Source organism: Triticum urartu, chromosome 7 (assembly GCF_003073215.2).
Source record: "Triticum urartu cultivar G1812 chromosome 7, Tu2.1, whole genome shotgun sequence".
Lineage (NCBI taxonomy): Eukaryota > Viridiplantae > Streptophyta > Magnoliopsida > Poales > Poaceae > Triticum > Triticum urartu.
The window spans coordinates 717,527,362-717,543,331 of NC_053028.1; the positions used below are offsets into that span (position 1 = coordinate 717,527,362).

At 48.2% G+C, this 15,970-nt stretch overlaps 1 protein-coding gene across 1 annotated transcript; it reads left to right on the forward strand.

The window, feature by feature from the left end:
• The first annotated feature begins 285 nt into the window (after nt 1-285).
• Nucleotides 286-1,540, forward strand: LOC125519652 (diacylglycerol kinase theta-like). The gene is made up of 3 exons (XM_048684383.1): nt 286-290; nt 445-1,100; nt 1,246-1,540. The coding sequence occupies exons 1-3, from the start codon at nt 286-288 to the stop codon at nt 1,272-1,274; spliced, it is 690 nt and encodes a 229-aa protein (XP_048540340.1). The 3' UTR covers nt 1,275-1,540.
• Nucleotides 1,541-15,970: the final 14,430 nt, after the last annotated feature.

Below are 15,970 nucleotides of genomic sequence, written 5' to 3' on the forward strand. Positions count from 1 at the left end.
TGGTTGTCTTGTGGGTACATGTGTGTGTAGGTGGCGTTTGGGTGTGTTTAGAGGTTGCATGGAGTGTGGAAAGAGTAAAATCATGCGGACAATGTTACATTTTCAATCTAATGGTGGACCCGGATGAATCTTGTGGTATTGGGAGGACTGGATGTTGATGCAAGGGAGGATTAGGAGGTGGGTTGAGTCTTGGTAACACATAGAATGTTACTCCCTCTGTAAACTTTTGTCACCCTGGTAACAAATAGTGGCAAAGAAAAAAATGTCAGACTGGCACAACCAATAATGGGGTATACAAGTACACATTATATTTTAACTCAAAAACAAATGTTGCGCTACTTGACAAAGGACCTCAGCTTCACTATATTTGTCACCCTGGAGAGCTATAAGTATACATGCGGATGCAGCTCCAATGCCATCCAAAGCAAACACATAAACACGTAGAGCACACGACTCAGACAAGCGAGAGACGGCCCAGCACCAGCAGCAGGAAGCCGTCATTAGCCACTTCTCCCATCCAGGGCATGACCTCGTGAAGCGGCACTACACCGGGCCGTTCCGCTGCGACATGTGCTGGGAGGACCTGTCCGGCGCCGGCTATGGCTGCCGCAGTGGCTGCGACTTTGCAATCCACGACTCTTGCGCAGGCCACACGCAGACGTTCTCCTCCCTCGAGCACCATGCGCACCCGCGCGTGCTCGTCCAGACCAGCCACGACGCGACCCTATTGTGCGACGTTTGCTTGGGAAGCTGCGCCCCGGGCTCTTTCCTCTACCGCTGCCCACCATGCGGGTTCGATATGCACCCGAGCTGCACGCAGCTGCCCCAGGTCGTGCGCAGCGCGCGGCACGCGTACCCGGCGCATGACCTCACACTGGTCGTCGGCGACGGCCGCTGTGCCGCATGCAACGGCAGCGCGGTGCGCGCGTCGTACTACCGTTGCACGGCATGCAACGCCGACATACACGTCTCGTGTGCAGCGACTTCCACCGACAACAAGAGCACTCATCAAGCTCAAATAGCCCTTCAGGCTGAGATTGTAAGATCTAGGGTCCAAGCGCAGGCTAACCGAGCCGCGTTGGACCTGCTGCGCCCTTGCTGTAAGTTCCTCTTGCATGCATAGACAGGGGTTGCTGCCGCGTCGAAATTTGGACTAAAATTATATTTCTTCATAGTTTTCAGCACATATCTTGCGTTCTGGGATCATGTTTATAATGTTTCTAACTTTTTCCATTACCTGTGCAGATACCGTACAGAGAGAGTACTTCATCTAGATCTGATTCTCTGGATGCATCTGCTCGGCAAGCCCAAATGAATAAAGCGCTTCAACATTTCGTCTCAAAATAGCTTGTGCATACCAAATTGAGCGTGTTTATGTTCACAACTTCACATTCGTGTTTGTTTCCAATCTCAATTCATATCGTTTTAGTACAGTATAAAGTGTGCATCTTCCTCTTTTTTGAGGAACACAAAATTCTTTCATTTGTGCATGATATGAAATCAAAATGATGGCAAGTATTTATATGAACCGAATTTTTTAGTCTTGGCCGGCGGATTTGGGCCTCCCTGCCTATATCTAGCCCGCGGCCATGGGCGGCCTCGGTGGCCTTCTTTGCTGCGAGGTTGGCGTTGGTTGCAGTGATTCCGACAGTGCACGTGCCTTCTTTGGTGTTGGGTGCCATGCGACAGCCGTTTCAACCAACATTATCATGTCTCCAGCTCTAGAAGTAGCGGCTTTTGGGATTGTTCGATTACAGGCCGAAGCGGGATCCCTGCTCAACATGATTGTGCTAATAGTGGCGACACCTACGGGTGACGTCCCCTTGTTGGAGGCACTATCATGGCCTGTCTTTCGTACCCTATTTGGGCACAGGTAGTCACCCCTAGGTCTAGTTCACCGGATCAGACAGCTGCAACGTCACGCCATCATTCCTGTTCATGAAGGCGTTGTCTTGGTTGCTCGAGGTCTCCTTGGTGTTGGATTTGGATTTGAACGGCGTGCTTGGCTTGTGCTATTTCTCATGGCGTGGGCATCTGGGGTGCAATGTACGACATCGCCGATGCTTCCTCCATGGTTTCTTCCTCTGGCATGTCCGAGTCCTGCAACCCACTTGTCGATCCTCTAGGCGCTTATGGTTGGGGGGGGGGGGGGGGGGGGGGGGGGGGGGGGGGGCTACATTGATTATGTCAGGTCTATAGTCGTCGTCGTGTGATGGAGGTGCCTCACATTGGTCGTGGCGCGGTCTTGGTGTCCTGTGTTTCGTCTCCTTGCCTTCCCAGCTGGAGTTCAAACTAGGCGAGTTTAGTGTTGCATTGTATCTCTCATTCTACTCATACCCACACTTTTTGTGATGGCTTCTTCAGATAGCCTCTATGTTGCTGTTGTTCTCTTTGACCGATCAATGAAAAGATATGCAATGATTGCATATTCGCAATAAGAATAGTCTTGGTCGGCGGCCAGAAAACATCTGACATATTCAGTACATTCCATTGCACATACTAATCACTGTTTCTGAACAGACAAGTGTAAAAAAGTGTATTGCACCATTAGCATGGAATAATTTACATCTACAATGCCAGTCCCAAGGACCTCCATGTCATGACCTGAATCATGTTCCTTCCTCTACATCAGCATGATTGCTTTTGAATACCTGAGCAAGTAGCAGAATATATCAAGCCTCCCACCTGCAACTCATGAAGTCCCAGACGGACGAATGGGGGAATGACGGACCATAGCCCAAAGTCCCAGATGGAGGAAAAGAAGGGCTCATGTGCAAAATAAAAAAGGTTTTATCTAAAATACCTGATAGCAACTATTAATCATGATCCAATCCAAGGGGTTTATGTAAAATAAGGGACCGAGATTATTAATTGCGACATAAACCAGAATTGTTTATATAAGCTATTACCTATCAGGCCTACGGCAGCGCTACAACCGGCAAGCCGGGATCGTTGCCAGGCCCATTGCCATAATTCTGCGGCCGCCTTCCCCGGCACCAACACATCGCATTTCTATTCAATTCACCCTCGCTTTAACGTCACTATTTTGACTGCGTCACTGGCCGGGAACAAGAAGCTAACAACTACAAGATTTCTCTCCGCTTTGTACCAAAGCCGGACTACGGCGTTATTCTGGGATGGACCAAGCAACGGCACCGGACTTGTTCATCCAACAGATCTCGCTTGGGATGTATGGATAGTGGAGTTTTCATATCTCTGGTGTATCATATGAATTTCATAGATTTGACGACTGTTTCATTTCGCAAAGGTGCAACGTGTTGGACAACCATCAAAATTGTCAATGACTTTCTTCTGTAGTAGACATTCTATTGGTGTATTCATGTGATATGATAAAACAAAACCAAATATCGAGTGACCAAGCACACCAGCCAGGGTGGTAAATGAAGTTGTAATCTTGTCCGACAAAAGGACTTGAGAGCAGCTGGTTAAGTCTTTCATTTCTGGGAACAAACCACCATCACCGTGGCAATACCATTACACCAAAATCAGTTTTGATAGAAGGACAGAGAAATAGATTACTCGTGTAAGATTCTGTCTTAGATTACGGAGAGAGATTTCCCATGTTTGATTGCAACTAATTCAGCAAAACCACCATCACCGTGGCAATACCATTACACCAAAACCATCTTCAAGGGTTACAAGCATCGTTTCTAATGGCTCAGAGAGTTTGACTGTTTGGTTTCATAATTAAGGGGTTAAGTGGAGTTTTTCTTAATACTCCCTCTATTTTTATATACAAGGCCACTATCAAAATAACAATTTGCAGATATATAAGGCCACTAACACTAATCGATGCAATATTAATGGTGTTTGTCTCGTAGTGATAGCAAAGAAGGACATTAGCTATCCCTTGCATGCATGCGGGAGTGGGAGCATTTGCTTGATGTGCATGAGGCTGCCCGTAATGGGAGTATCATAGATAGTATCATGCATGCCAACTAAGCAAGTTTGATGAGGTGACAAAGAATTAAATGAAGAAAGAGAGGCTTGAGTATCATATCATGATACCTTATCATATTAAATGATGTGTTACTTTGTGTCATGCATGGCTATAAATGTAGTCCTCTATGATACCAACTCATGATACTATGCATTAGGGATGTAGTATCATAGACTAATATCATATGCATAATACTAGTATATGATACTCCCTATTACAACCAGCCTGAAAGAGAAGAATACACATTAATTTATACGGCAAACAAGGAGACAAGCTAGCTTGCAACATTGACTTAGAAGACATTAAATTTTGTCTTGGTACCTGTAATATGGATTTGTGGCCTTGTATATAAAAATGGAGGGAGTAGATTTTGAAGAGTAAGATTCTGTCTTAGCTAGACCAGGTAATCGATTATGTCCTATCTATGGTAGGAGCTAGTAGTAGGTGGTACCTTGCCCGAGCACCTCCGCATAAATTTTAACCAGATGCAGGAAGGAGTAAATTTGGGGTTGATGCCTGACTCAAATTTGTCTGACCAATGGCCTCTACGCCTGGACTCTGGACTGTGTCTTGTTGGCAAGAGGCTAAGACATTGACGTCGACTTGCTTCGCGATATTGCACATCTTCCAGCTGCAGAACTCTGTTGATGTTGCTCGTGAACAGCACACTGTGCATATGCATTCGGTCCATAGTTGAAATTCCTGCTACTTAGAAGGAATAGAGAACTAATAGCCCTGAATAGAACTGCTAGGATGAGCATGTGCGTCGATGGAGGAGAGGGTTAAATCCAACCCTGGCACTGTTCGTGGATACAACACAAGGACGGACCAAGCGAGAGGGTATCCATCCGTTGCGGCATTCCGTCGGGCAGCTACTGTGCGTGTATACTCCATCGAACAGGAGTATCATGCTTTATTTGACCAAATGATGCTGATGGGTGGTTAAGCGCTGTCATGCACATGGAGTATCACACTTTATTTCACCAAAGGATGCTGATGGGTGGTTAAGCTCTGTCACGCACATGGTCGCGAATCCACCAGCACGAGATCTCAAGCCGAGTACTATTGTTTTTACAGTGTATCTCCATTGGATGATGTACTGGCAGTGTAGATCTGAGGCTTTATTTCTCCCAACTTGATGTTTGGGTTAGTTGGGAGCAATGACTTTGACTCACAAGTCACAAATTGAAAATTCAAAAATTAGTGGTGTTGTCCACCACTGTGTACTCTGATCGTTATGATAGAGAAGGGGGTGGAGATTAAAGTAAGAAGCTTATGTCAGCTTGTATATTTTCTGAACTGAGATGTGCGTCCTCCCATGCTGAGATTTTATCTTCCTCCAGTGAACACCGCTCCGGCATGAACACCAACAATATTGCCCTATTTTGTTTCACATGCAACCATTGTGTTAGCAGAAATCATTAACTATTTTGAATATATTGTAACATCCTCTGAACTGTTTGACCTGGGCTCCCCCCCCCCCCCCCCCCCCCCCGCCCCCCCCCCCCCCCCCCCCCCCCCCCCCCCCCCAACTTTTTGCCCGGGGCCCCCCCCCCCCCCCACCCACCCGCGGCTCCCGTGTCGTCCCCCGCGGGCGACCCGGGGGCGACTAGGGTTTCCCCCCGGCGCCGCCACCCCCTCCAGCATCTCCTCCCCTTGCCGCCACCTGAGGGACGCCAGGCAAGCCGCGGCGGCCGCCGATGAAGGTGGCGGCGAGGTTTCTCGTCGCTTCGTTCCCCTCGCGAAGGACCACGGACTCCGGGGCGGCGGCCCCGGCCGGCTAGGCGGCGCGGCCTCTGCGACAGGCGGCGTGCGCGGGATGTGGCGGCCGGCCTCCTCGGCTGCTCGGGCGGCGCGGTGCCGGCGGGGGGTGGTCGTGGCGCGGATTTCTTCCATGCCAGATCTGAAGGTCGGGTTGTTTTCTCCTCCTCTGCTCACTCCTCTCCTCCGGCTGTCCGATCTGCAGCTTTGGCTGCCAATTCCGGTGCCGGCGGTGAGCTGGTGGCATAGTGAGAGTCCGGGGGAAACCGTTGGTTGGATCTCCGACCACGGTGGTGATGGTGCGTGCGCGCATCGGCTTTCTCCTTCGAGGCACCGCTGAGGACTCCCCTATCCATCCCCGTCCCAGAGCTTGGGTGAAAACCCAAAACTCGTCTCGGGTTGGGCGGTGGCGGCGCCCTGCGCGTCGTTCCCTCCTTGGAGGCGCCGCCTTGGGTCGTCTGGTTCTCCGGGTGAGTGGCGCCGAGGTAGGAGAGCGCCCGTCGGCTGCGAGTCCAAGCAGAGGCTTCTCCAAGCTTCGCCCTTGGGTCTTTGCAGCTGGTTTCTTCGACAATCCTCCCAGCGGCTTTCCTTCTGTTCTCGGTTGCCCGGGCGGGTGGCAGTGCAGCTAGTGGTGTGATCCTATGGCGTGGTGAGAAGAGCTATGCCAGCTCTGGGTCACGACCGGCACATGTCCGTGCTCTCGGGTGAGCGCCCAACGACCTGACGGTGCGGCGCCTTCGAGCCTAGGCGAGAAGATTGGGGTCTTCTTCGGCGTTGGAAGACAGGTTGCAGGGTCCCAATCCCATGATCCGGCTGCTCTCAGTGCTTGCAGGCCTTTGGCTGATCCCCGAGGCTTCTCTGCTTTCCTGCTCTGGGTGTCGATGTGCAGCAGGTTTCGACATTACTTGCAGTTATTTCATGTCTCTCCCTTAGTGTGCAGTAGTGTGCGTTGCGTTGTAAGCTGCTCAGTCAGCTCCCTTGTATCTTTCGATCGCTCTTGCTTGGTAGCCTTGTGTAATCCTGGCCGGTTGATGGCTTTGTTAATTCAAAGTCGGGCTCCCCATGGCCTAATAACCAACTTGGTTGTGCTACTTTGTTGTCCACTACATGGTTATAATTTTATTTGACCATTGTTTCACTCTATATTGGCACATATATTAATCAATATATATTATTTTATTTCTTAAAAAACCAACAATCGAACCGGTGAACTGGCGGTCCGACCGGTAAAAACCTGAACCGACAACCTTTCCGGTTCGATTTCCGGTTTGGTTTTTTAAATTATGACTAATAGCCCTGAATGGAACTGCTAGGATGAGCATGTGCGTCGATGGAGGAGAGGGTTATATCCAACCCTGGCACTGTTCGTGGATACAGCACAAGGACGGACCAAGCGAGAGGGTATCCATCTGTTGCGGCATTCCATCGAGCAGCTACTGTGCGTGTATACTCCATCGATCAGGCAGCATAGCCATTTATTTGAACTCTCAGAACAGGCAGACCATTAATTAACTGTGAAACAAGGCGTACCTAGTCCTAGCTGTGCGAAGACTTGGGGATGAATGGAGTCCCGCCCTACAGTGTATTCATCGACTGGTTTGTATCATGTTCAGACCTGCAGGCTCCGTTAATGCCCAATCCAGCCCAGACAGTGTATTCATCGACTGGTTTGTAAACAGCACACCGTGCAAGCGGCCGATCCATACTGGAGTTCCCGCACGGCTCGCCGATGCAAATGGGTAGAAAAAAAGAAGCAACTGGCTTGGGGAGATATATACTGGAGTGAATTGGAGGGCGGGAGGGATACAGAAATATGTGGTAAAATCGCACGAAATAATACAGGTTGTAAAGATTCATTCGCGATCTCTCCTACTTAGTTTAATAGTCAACAAATAGCACACTGAGAAACACAATGTTCGCTCGCAGTTTCTAGCTGTATGTTAACTACGACTAGGAAAATATTTTCATGGTCTGTAGTCGCGGTAGCAGATCGACCTCCAACAATGTGGAGTTGTCCGAATAATCTTGATGCTGCATCTCCTTTGTCTCCACATCAAGAATGACGAGCAGGGAATTTACACGCAGCAACACCACACAGCACCTCTCTCCGGAATACATGAACTCGATGGACGCATAACTAGGGCTAATCATAGCTTGGATGTTAGGAACCAGCAACTGCAACTTCTCCTCGGGTCGATTACGGCCTCCGGCTTCCAACCACCATCTTCGGGTGAGACTTGTAGCCACATAGAAATCTTGAACCTGTCTACGACGAGCAAGCGCAACCTCCCGCCCGGCGACATTCCCAACCCTAGGTTGCGCCTGTTTGCGTTGTTTCTGGTGATCGGTGAAAGCTTCAGCGTACCTACCTTTGTTGTGGGGACATCATATTGAAGGATTCCATAGCAATACTGACCCAGCCAGTGAATGATTCCACCGGGAAGAACTATTGCATCTTTTTGCTCGATGAAAGGAATCAATGTGAGGCCAACATTTGCAGGATGAGTGACAGGTCCCCAGCCGACGCCGCCCGATGTGGCCGTTCGGATCCTGATAGTGTGTCCATTGTAGCTTCTCAGATCGGCCACCAATAGCAAGAAGGAGGAGCAAGTGATGCCGTCTGCCGGTGTAAGCATGACAAATGACTTGTGCCACGGACAGCCGTAATCTGTGCAGATGTTCGGCGGATCAGCGAGGAAGGTGCGTTCACCTGTCATAGGGTTGTACACACATAGGTTGTAGCAGGGATCTGTCCTAAACTCCAAAGAGCGGCGGAGGAGGAAGAGGCCACCGCGCGATGTTAGGGGAACGTATTGGTAGAGTCGGTTGTCGGCTCTGGCCTTGTGTTTTGATTTTCGGCCGAAAAAAGGGGATTTCGGCCGAATTTCGGCCATCTCGGCCTAGGGCGAAAAGTATATTTAGGCCGAAATTGCTCAAATTTGGCAAATTTTGGTCCAATTGCAGTCAAATTTTGATCAAATTTCAGCCAAAATTTTAGAAAATGGCCGAAATTCGGCCATCTCGGCCTAGGGCGAAAAAAAGCTCAAACCGAAAATCAAAACACACCGGCCGTGCGTGAAATGAATGGCGCCAGGTGGTTGTCACAGAAGGACGCCGCGTCAAGCATGGCCGGGTGGACCAGGGAGATTCGGGGCAGGTGGTGCAGGGAAACTTTTTGGGTTTTGAGGTAGACGAGGAAGCGCGAGGGCACGATGCCTCCTTGTTGGGTGACGCGGCGGATGAAGCAAGGATCGAGGATGTGGCGGTGAAGGAGCTTGCAGGCGGCTGCGCAACGGACGAGGGTGGCGGTGTCGGTGCGCTCGACGATCTCTAGCAGGAGATCCGCCGGGAGCGTTGTTGGTGAGGCCATGTGCCACGGTTGTACCAGGCTTGATCGCTCGCAACTGCTAACACAAGGTCCGTCCGGCTCTGATATAGTAGTAGTACAAATACTACATGCATACGCCAGGCAGCAGCTTTATAACCCTCGTGATGACCAGCACGTGCGAGTACGTGCATGTGTGATACAGTACGACCAACATCAAAACGGAAAAGAAAAAGAGCCGTAATTCTTTCGTCTCTCCTACAACAGAAAGCAAAGGATGGGAAGCACGAGCGTGCATGCATATAGACGCAATCGTATGAGGTCACATACATACAAACTAATTAGCTCATTCATTCATTAATCTTGGTGATATCCATCATTTTCTAGATCATCCTCGTAATCAGATTGTACTCTTTTCTTGTTTCCATATTCCAATATCCCTGTGACCAACTCCTTAATCACAATACCTGGCCAGGCAATGCTGAACACAGTAATATCTTTCGAGGGGCAAATCCCAGTCTTACATAACTAGCGCCACGATATACTTTTCGGTGTACCCAAAAGTTACCTTTCGAGGGGCAAATCCCAGTCTTACATTAATCTCTAAAATAAATCCTAAATAAAAATATAGAGGTAGGACGTCGACGACAAGCACGTCAACTTTTACTCCATTTTTGACGCGCATCATCACCACATCCTTTGCCGATCGCTTAGGCCTCTATATTCCATGTATCGAGTTGCAAATATGAGCACCTGATATTCAGTTCCCAAGAATTACACTATGAATTAGCAAGGAATACATCAAGCCCATGTATGACACTCATACTAGGGCTGGAATTTGCAGACTTCTTCTTTTCTGCCAAATACTTCTTGCAGTTCCTCTTCCAGTGACCTTTCTCCTTACAAAAGAAGCACTCGGCATCAGCAGTGGCGCCAATCTTCTTAGACTTACCAGGTGTACCAGCCTTATTGGGACCCTTGGACTTGCCTTTTTTCTTCGACTTGTCCTTGTTCTTAAAGTTGGTTGTTTTATTCACCATAGTTGCTTGATTGACGTCCTTCTGGATTCCATTCTCAAGGGTCTTAAGCGTAGTAAAAAATTTATCAAATGTATTTTTTCTTAAAGAAGATGAATCGGGAACAGCATCAGTGCCCAACTCATGGGGGATTGGAAAACCTAGTGCATGCATCCTTTGTGTGTACCCATGGTGCGCCATGGAGTGTTGTGGGAAGTAGGGTTGATGGTGCGACATGTAATGCTGGTTCTGAAGTACATGGTCAATGCCCATCGTGTGTTGCCTCAAAACACCAGGAAAGAACTCTTGGCCGAAGTAGGGCGTGTATGGCTGCTGGACCATCATAGGAACATTGTTGCTCATCGGCATGGCAGGAAACTCGTGTTGGTACGCCATGTATGGTTGTTGTCGCCCGAGCGCAGGAATCATCACATCAGGCGGGAGTGCCCCCATGTATGGCTGCTGAAGCATACGGTTGCCGGCGCACGGGGCGTGAACCCGCGTCGGAATCCGAAACTCTTGATCAAGAGTTCCTCCCGCCCTGTGGCATGGCGCTGCCACAAAGCCAATGCCTGTGTCTAGACGTGGGAGGCTCACCTTCTTCTTCTTGCCCTCTGCATCTTTCTCGATGTTATCGTCCTTCATATCTTCAACCGGGGACGCATCTTCATCATCCCTAACCATCTCCTGGTCCTCCTGGATGGACTCGCCGTGGTCGTGGGGGGTTGAGACAGGGGCGCCGGTGTGGCGCCGCTGGTGCATCTGGCGGAACCGGAGGGAGAGGGACGAGTGAAGGGAGGAGAGGCGGGCATTGATGTCGTCCCAGGTGAAGGGGAACTGGACGTGGGGCGGCGCGCATGCGAGTAGGCGGTGGAAGGACTCCCGCAGGCGCTGCATCTTGACGGGGAGCGCCGCTATGGCGGCCTCCAGATCAGCCGTCGCTATCGGCCGGTCCTGGTCGGTCTGCGACATGGTCGCCATCGCCATGAGAGGGTTAAGAGATTGCCGTTCTGGAGCGGCGGCTGGAAGAAGAAAAAACAGCAGGCGAGAACCGAACAAACGGTTGATGCTTTGTTGTGGACTGAGTTGGATAAGGGGACACATATATAAAGGGTTAAAGACGAACCAATGACGTATCCGAGTCTGTACGGGATACTCAGTGGGTTCCCATGTATTATTGTCGGACTCCCAGACCCAGGATTTATTGGGATTCCATACTCTTTCCAAGTCTGAGTAGATAACGTACAAGATTGCCTCAAGATTGGTCTACTCTCCTTGGACGACTACTACCACCATATGAGCTACTCCAGGGAAGACGACGACTTGTCAGTCGGCTTCATCGTCATGGAGAAGTAGCGCATGCGGCCTGCCCAACACCACCGATGATGACCAAGACAACATGAAGCTTTGTGAAGAGCTGGACGTAGAGTGCGTGACCAAGACCACCACCTGGACCTGCTCATCACGGAAGCCGACGACGACGCCGCCGACCGCCAGTCCTAGGAGCACTCATCATCTCCACACTACCAGTCGGTCAACTTCACTGGGGCATCCTTATATTGCGGAGCAAATTACAGCCGCCGTCGCCACCTCCTCCAAAACAGAAGCTAGGATTCCTGCCTCTCGCCGGGGCCGCCGCCAATGTATTTTTACGGTTTGTATCCTGCTCAAGAAAGCGAGACGACGGCTGCTCTTTAAAGATGGAACAAAGGTCCCCCCACGTAGCCACCATTCTGATGGTCCGTCTAGCATCGTTGGTGGGTGTGTGGAGCTGTGTCTCCGGGGGATATATCTTTGACGGATTTGCTCGGATCTTGTTGTTGTTCGTCTATGTTCATGTATTTTCGGTTTGGATTCCTCCAATCTACATTATTCTTTATCGGTGGTGGTTGTTGTTTTGGTGCGTTGCTCCCGTGGGGCCTTAACACGACGACTTACCGACTGTCTTCTACAATAAATTGTGCCCGACTCCGGCGATCATGGGGCGATGACGGCCAGTGACGGAGCGTAGTGGGGACAATACCTGGCCTTGGCCCCCCTTGCTAGAGAAAAATTTACATAATATGCTTATATTTCTACTAATTGCTCTACTAATCCTCCGGCATGTCTGATCACCCTAGCCTTTTCTATGTCATACACTCGTTTTGGCCCCTCCTAACATTTGGTTCACGCTCCGACACAGATGATGGTGGCGCACACTCAGGTCGCTTCAGTGTTTGTAGTCGTCGCTAGGTGGTTTACGGATCTGTATGTAATTTTAATTATTTCTAGTGTTCATTGTACAACCATGATTGAAGATGACTATATCAGCAACATTCACGCAAAACAAAAACATCACTAGGAAGACAATTACTTATCACATCAGACTTGTGTGCTGAAGCACACTTGTAAGCGATGGACAACTACGTACGTGTGTGCACTGCTTCGGTTGTAACAAATAATCCCAAATAGTAGAAGCACTCCAGTAGCTAGGCTACAGTGAAGAATTGACACAGGTAGAGAGGAGTCAAATTAAGAAACGAGGGGAGGGGGGGATGAGGTGTTGGATGGAGGACGGCAGTCAGACTGTCGGAGCCATCGCGATGTGGTGGTGACCACCCGTCCAAACACACAGTGAGGAGAGGGGATTAGGGCGTACCCAACGGCAGTCACCCAACAAACATCCTCAAATTTCCACACTTCGGGCTGTGACGGATATTGCGATAAGCAAAATGAGAGGAGATAGAGATGATAGAGCTACATGGGCTGTGGGAAGACATGGTGGAACTGACGGTGGGCTGGGCGGACCGTCAAGACTCTTGGCCTCCCCAGATTTGTTTCCGTCATACGGATTTGAGATATCCGCCCAAGTCCGCCGACACCTGAGGGATAGTGTTGGAGGCCAAAATTTTGTTTGAACCATCCGATCCAAACATATAATGGTAATTTGGTGAACTGTGTTGGAGATGCCCTTTGATAGGCTCCCTGGCTGGCTTTCATGCAACCTACTGATGGATCCATCACGGCCGTTGGTTCATATTTTCTCAAGATAATTTTGCTACCTAAGGTTAATGAGGCTGTAAGGATTCAATAGTATAGACCTATATGCCTTCTTAATGTTAGTTTCAAAATCTTCACGAAAGTTTCGATGATTGGGCTTAACTCAGTGGCGGTCTCTCTCTCTCTCAACTTTGGGTTGTAGATGTAACCAACCCGCTATTAAGGACAACGTAGAAAGAAATAATAGAAAAGAGCTCCTGTATAAAGATCTGCATTGGTCTCTCTCTCTCTTTGCTCGTGCTACCAGCCACCGCTCGTGCCACCCCCCCCCCCCCCCCCCCCGGGGCGCCCCCCCCCCCCCCCCCCCCCCACCGCAGTGGCCGTCCGCGCCCCCACTCACGCCACCACTCACCGCAGTCGCCGTCTGCGTCGGCTGCCCTCCGGCCCCAGCATCCCGCCACTGGTCGCGGCCTCCCACCGTCACCTCCCTACCAGGGCGGTTGTCTGCGCCCGCCTCCTGCCACCCAGCCTCGACCCGTCGCCTCAAGTCTACTGCACCACCTCCTTCCCGCACCGCCCTGCGCCACACTAATGTCCTGGAAGTGCACATGGCTGTTGTAGCTCGTTCGTTGTGATAAGTAGAGTGTCGAACCCATAGGGGGCTTATAGGAAGGCACGACAAACCCCACAACTATGTTGAAACTTTCATGCAGCCATGTATGCACCTAAACCGAAGTTTGAAAATAGTCTACTCTATCGTTGCTCGGAAAGCAAGAATAAAAGGGTAATCAACTAAATTACTACAAGAACGAAAAAACAGGAATTAAAATATGCAAAGTTAGCAAGGACGGTGTGTGAGTAATTAAATAAGCGTTCTTGAGGGTTCTGGAATCACTACCACATAGATGAACTATTGTATCATCTATTCATGGGTAAAATGCTTAAGTGGGCGGAGCCGGGTACAGTACACATTCTACTAATGGATGTTTCTGCAAAAGTCAAATTTTCCATCACAAACTCTTGGACTGATTGAACATCATCACTATCTCTCTGCTCATGATGTTTTTAGAGTTCTCTCCCCCTCTGATCGCTCTCCTTTACAACAAATTTCCGTTTGACAAAACCAGTTCGCTGCTCTAGCCCATTAAATTCATCAACAAACTAACTTGTTTTCACTAATCAACCTTTCTAACATAATAACGGAGACACATATCTAGTAAACGGCCGATGGCACATTTTTCACACATGCTCGAAACATAAGTGGTAAATGGGTTTGGCCTCATTGGTTCGGCCACAAAGATTTGGTCCACCAAATGACCCGAAATAGTCAAAGAACTCCAAAACCATCCTGCTAGTATATATAGGCCCCAACTCTCTGTCGCCTAACATTAATTTACTCCAGATTTTTTCGTAGAGATAGAGAAAGCAAGTGTCAAAGTAAAAACCTTATCCGGTCCATTGAGGAACCTAGAGTTGTTGTAATTGTAATGTTTGTTTATTTGTTGAATCAAGTTGATTTACGATTTTCATTAATTAGGTTCGCTCACTCAAGTTGTCCGTATTTTTTCCCTCCAGTTTTCGTTGTTCAAATCTGAACGTGCATGTATTTTATTTTCTGTTCGGGAATAAGCTTATCAAGCGGCATTGATCTGAACCAACACTATGGTTCCTCAAATCTTTCATGGTTGAGCCGGACAACTCATATCATCAAGCATTCCATTTCTTTATTTAGTGGATGGTTCAACCTTGGTATCCTCAAACTTTGTCAATTTTTTTAAAATATTGGATCACTTATACTAATTTTTTCTACTTTCTTATGTTTGACTTCCGATCTTCACAATTACACCATTCTATGATATTATATAAGTGAAGCACATAAGAATACAACAAATATATTTTTGTAAAAAATATACAACAAGCATTACGACACAATATAGTTAATATATAATTTAGTTTCATCTTAGTAAAATCACTTATAACAAATTTAGAATCATATGTTGTAATAAAGGTGAACGTTATTTCCCCCTTTTCTGGCATTGTTTCCTAAATAATATTGACCCAAATCTTCTAGATCACTAAAAATTAATTGCATGTAATTTTGTATTGGTTTCCGACCAGTTGAACCACAAGTGTAGATATTATGTAGGTCCATTTTGTTGTCTTTAAACATCATGAAATGGAGCTATAAAGTTAAAGGATGTTTCTAGAGCTCTAAAATCGATTGAAACAATATTTATCAATCTACTAGACGGAAGATTGTATTGTAGAAGAAATATCTTTCATTGTTCTAATATTGAATACTCCCTCCGTTCCTAAATATAGGGTGTATAGTTTTTGGCACGAAAATTAAAGAACGCACGTGGAGGCAAAATTTCACAAGTTTTGGGCAAGATTGCACCTGACTAATTGACATGAGAAAATAGAGGAGCTTGCATGATATAAGGAAATGTAATCAAATCCCTAAAAAAATACCCAAACGAGTGGTGCACCGCAATACACCTTATATTTTGGATTTTTTCTCAAAAATCTATACACCTTATATCAAGGAATGGAGGGAGTAGTTGGTGTTTCATGTTATTAGTTTTTGTGTGGCTAGATATTCAATATTATGCGTTTGCACAATCAGCCGGCAGCAAACACATTTGTTTTTTGAATAGAGTCAACCTGCAACATCTGTTTCAACTAAGATTTGCCGAACGGTCGAAGAGCACATCACAATGTTGCAAAAGACCAATTAAAACAAGGATAAAGGCTCTTCCCCCACTCATCGTTTTGAGGAAGGCGCACGCGTGAGAAGTGTGAGGTCATCGTAGTGGCCTGTGATGACCTTGGTGAGTTAAACCTATTTGGTGATGGAGACCCTCTGCCGAACGGCATAGACATTGAGTTAAGAATGGAATGAACTGCTCCCCTGCGGGATCACCACGA

What these genes read in the sequence shown, in the direction of transcription:
- LOC125519652 (XM_048684383.1), top strand. An exon ending in GGACCTGCTGCGCCCTTGCT is followed by an intron (nt 1,101 to 1,245) that starts GTAAGTTCCTCT and finishes TTACCTGTGCAG; the next exon opens with ATACCGTACAGAGAGAGTAC.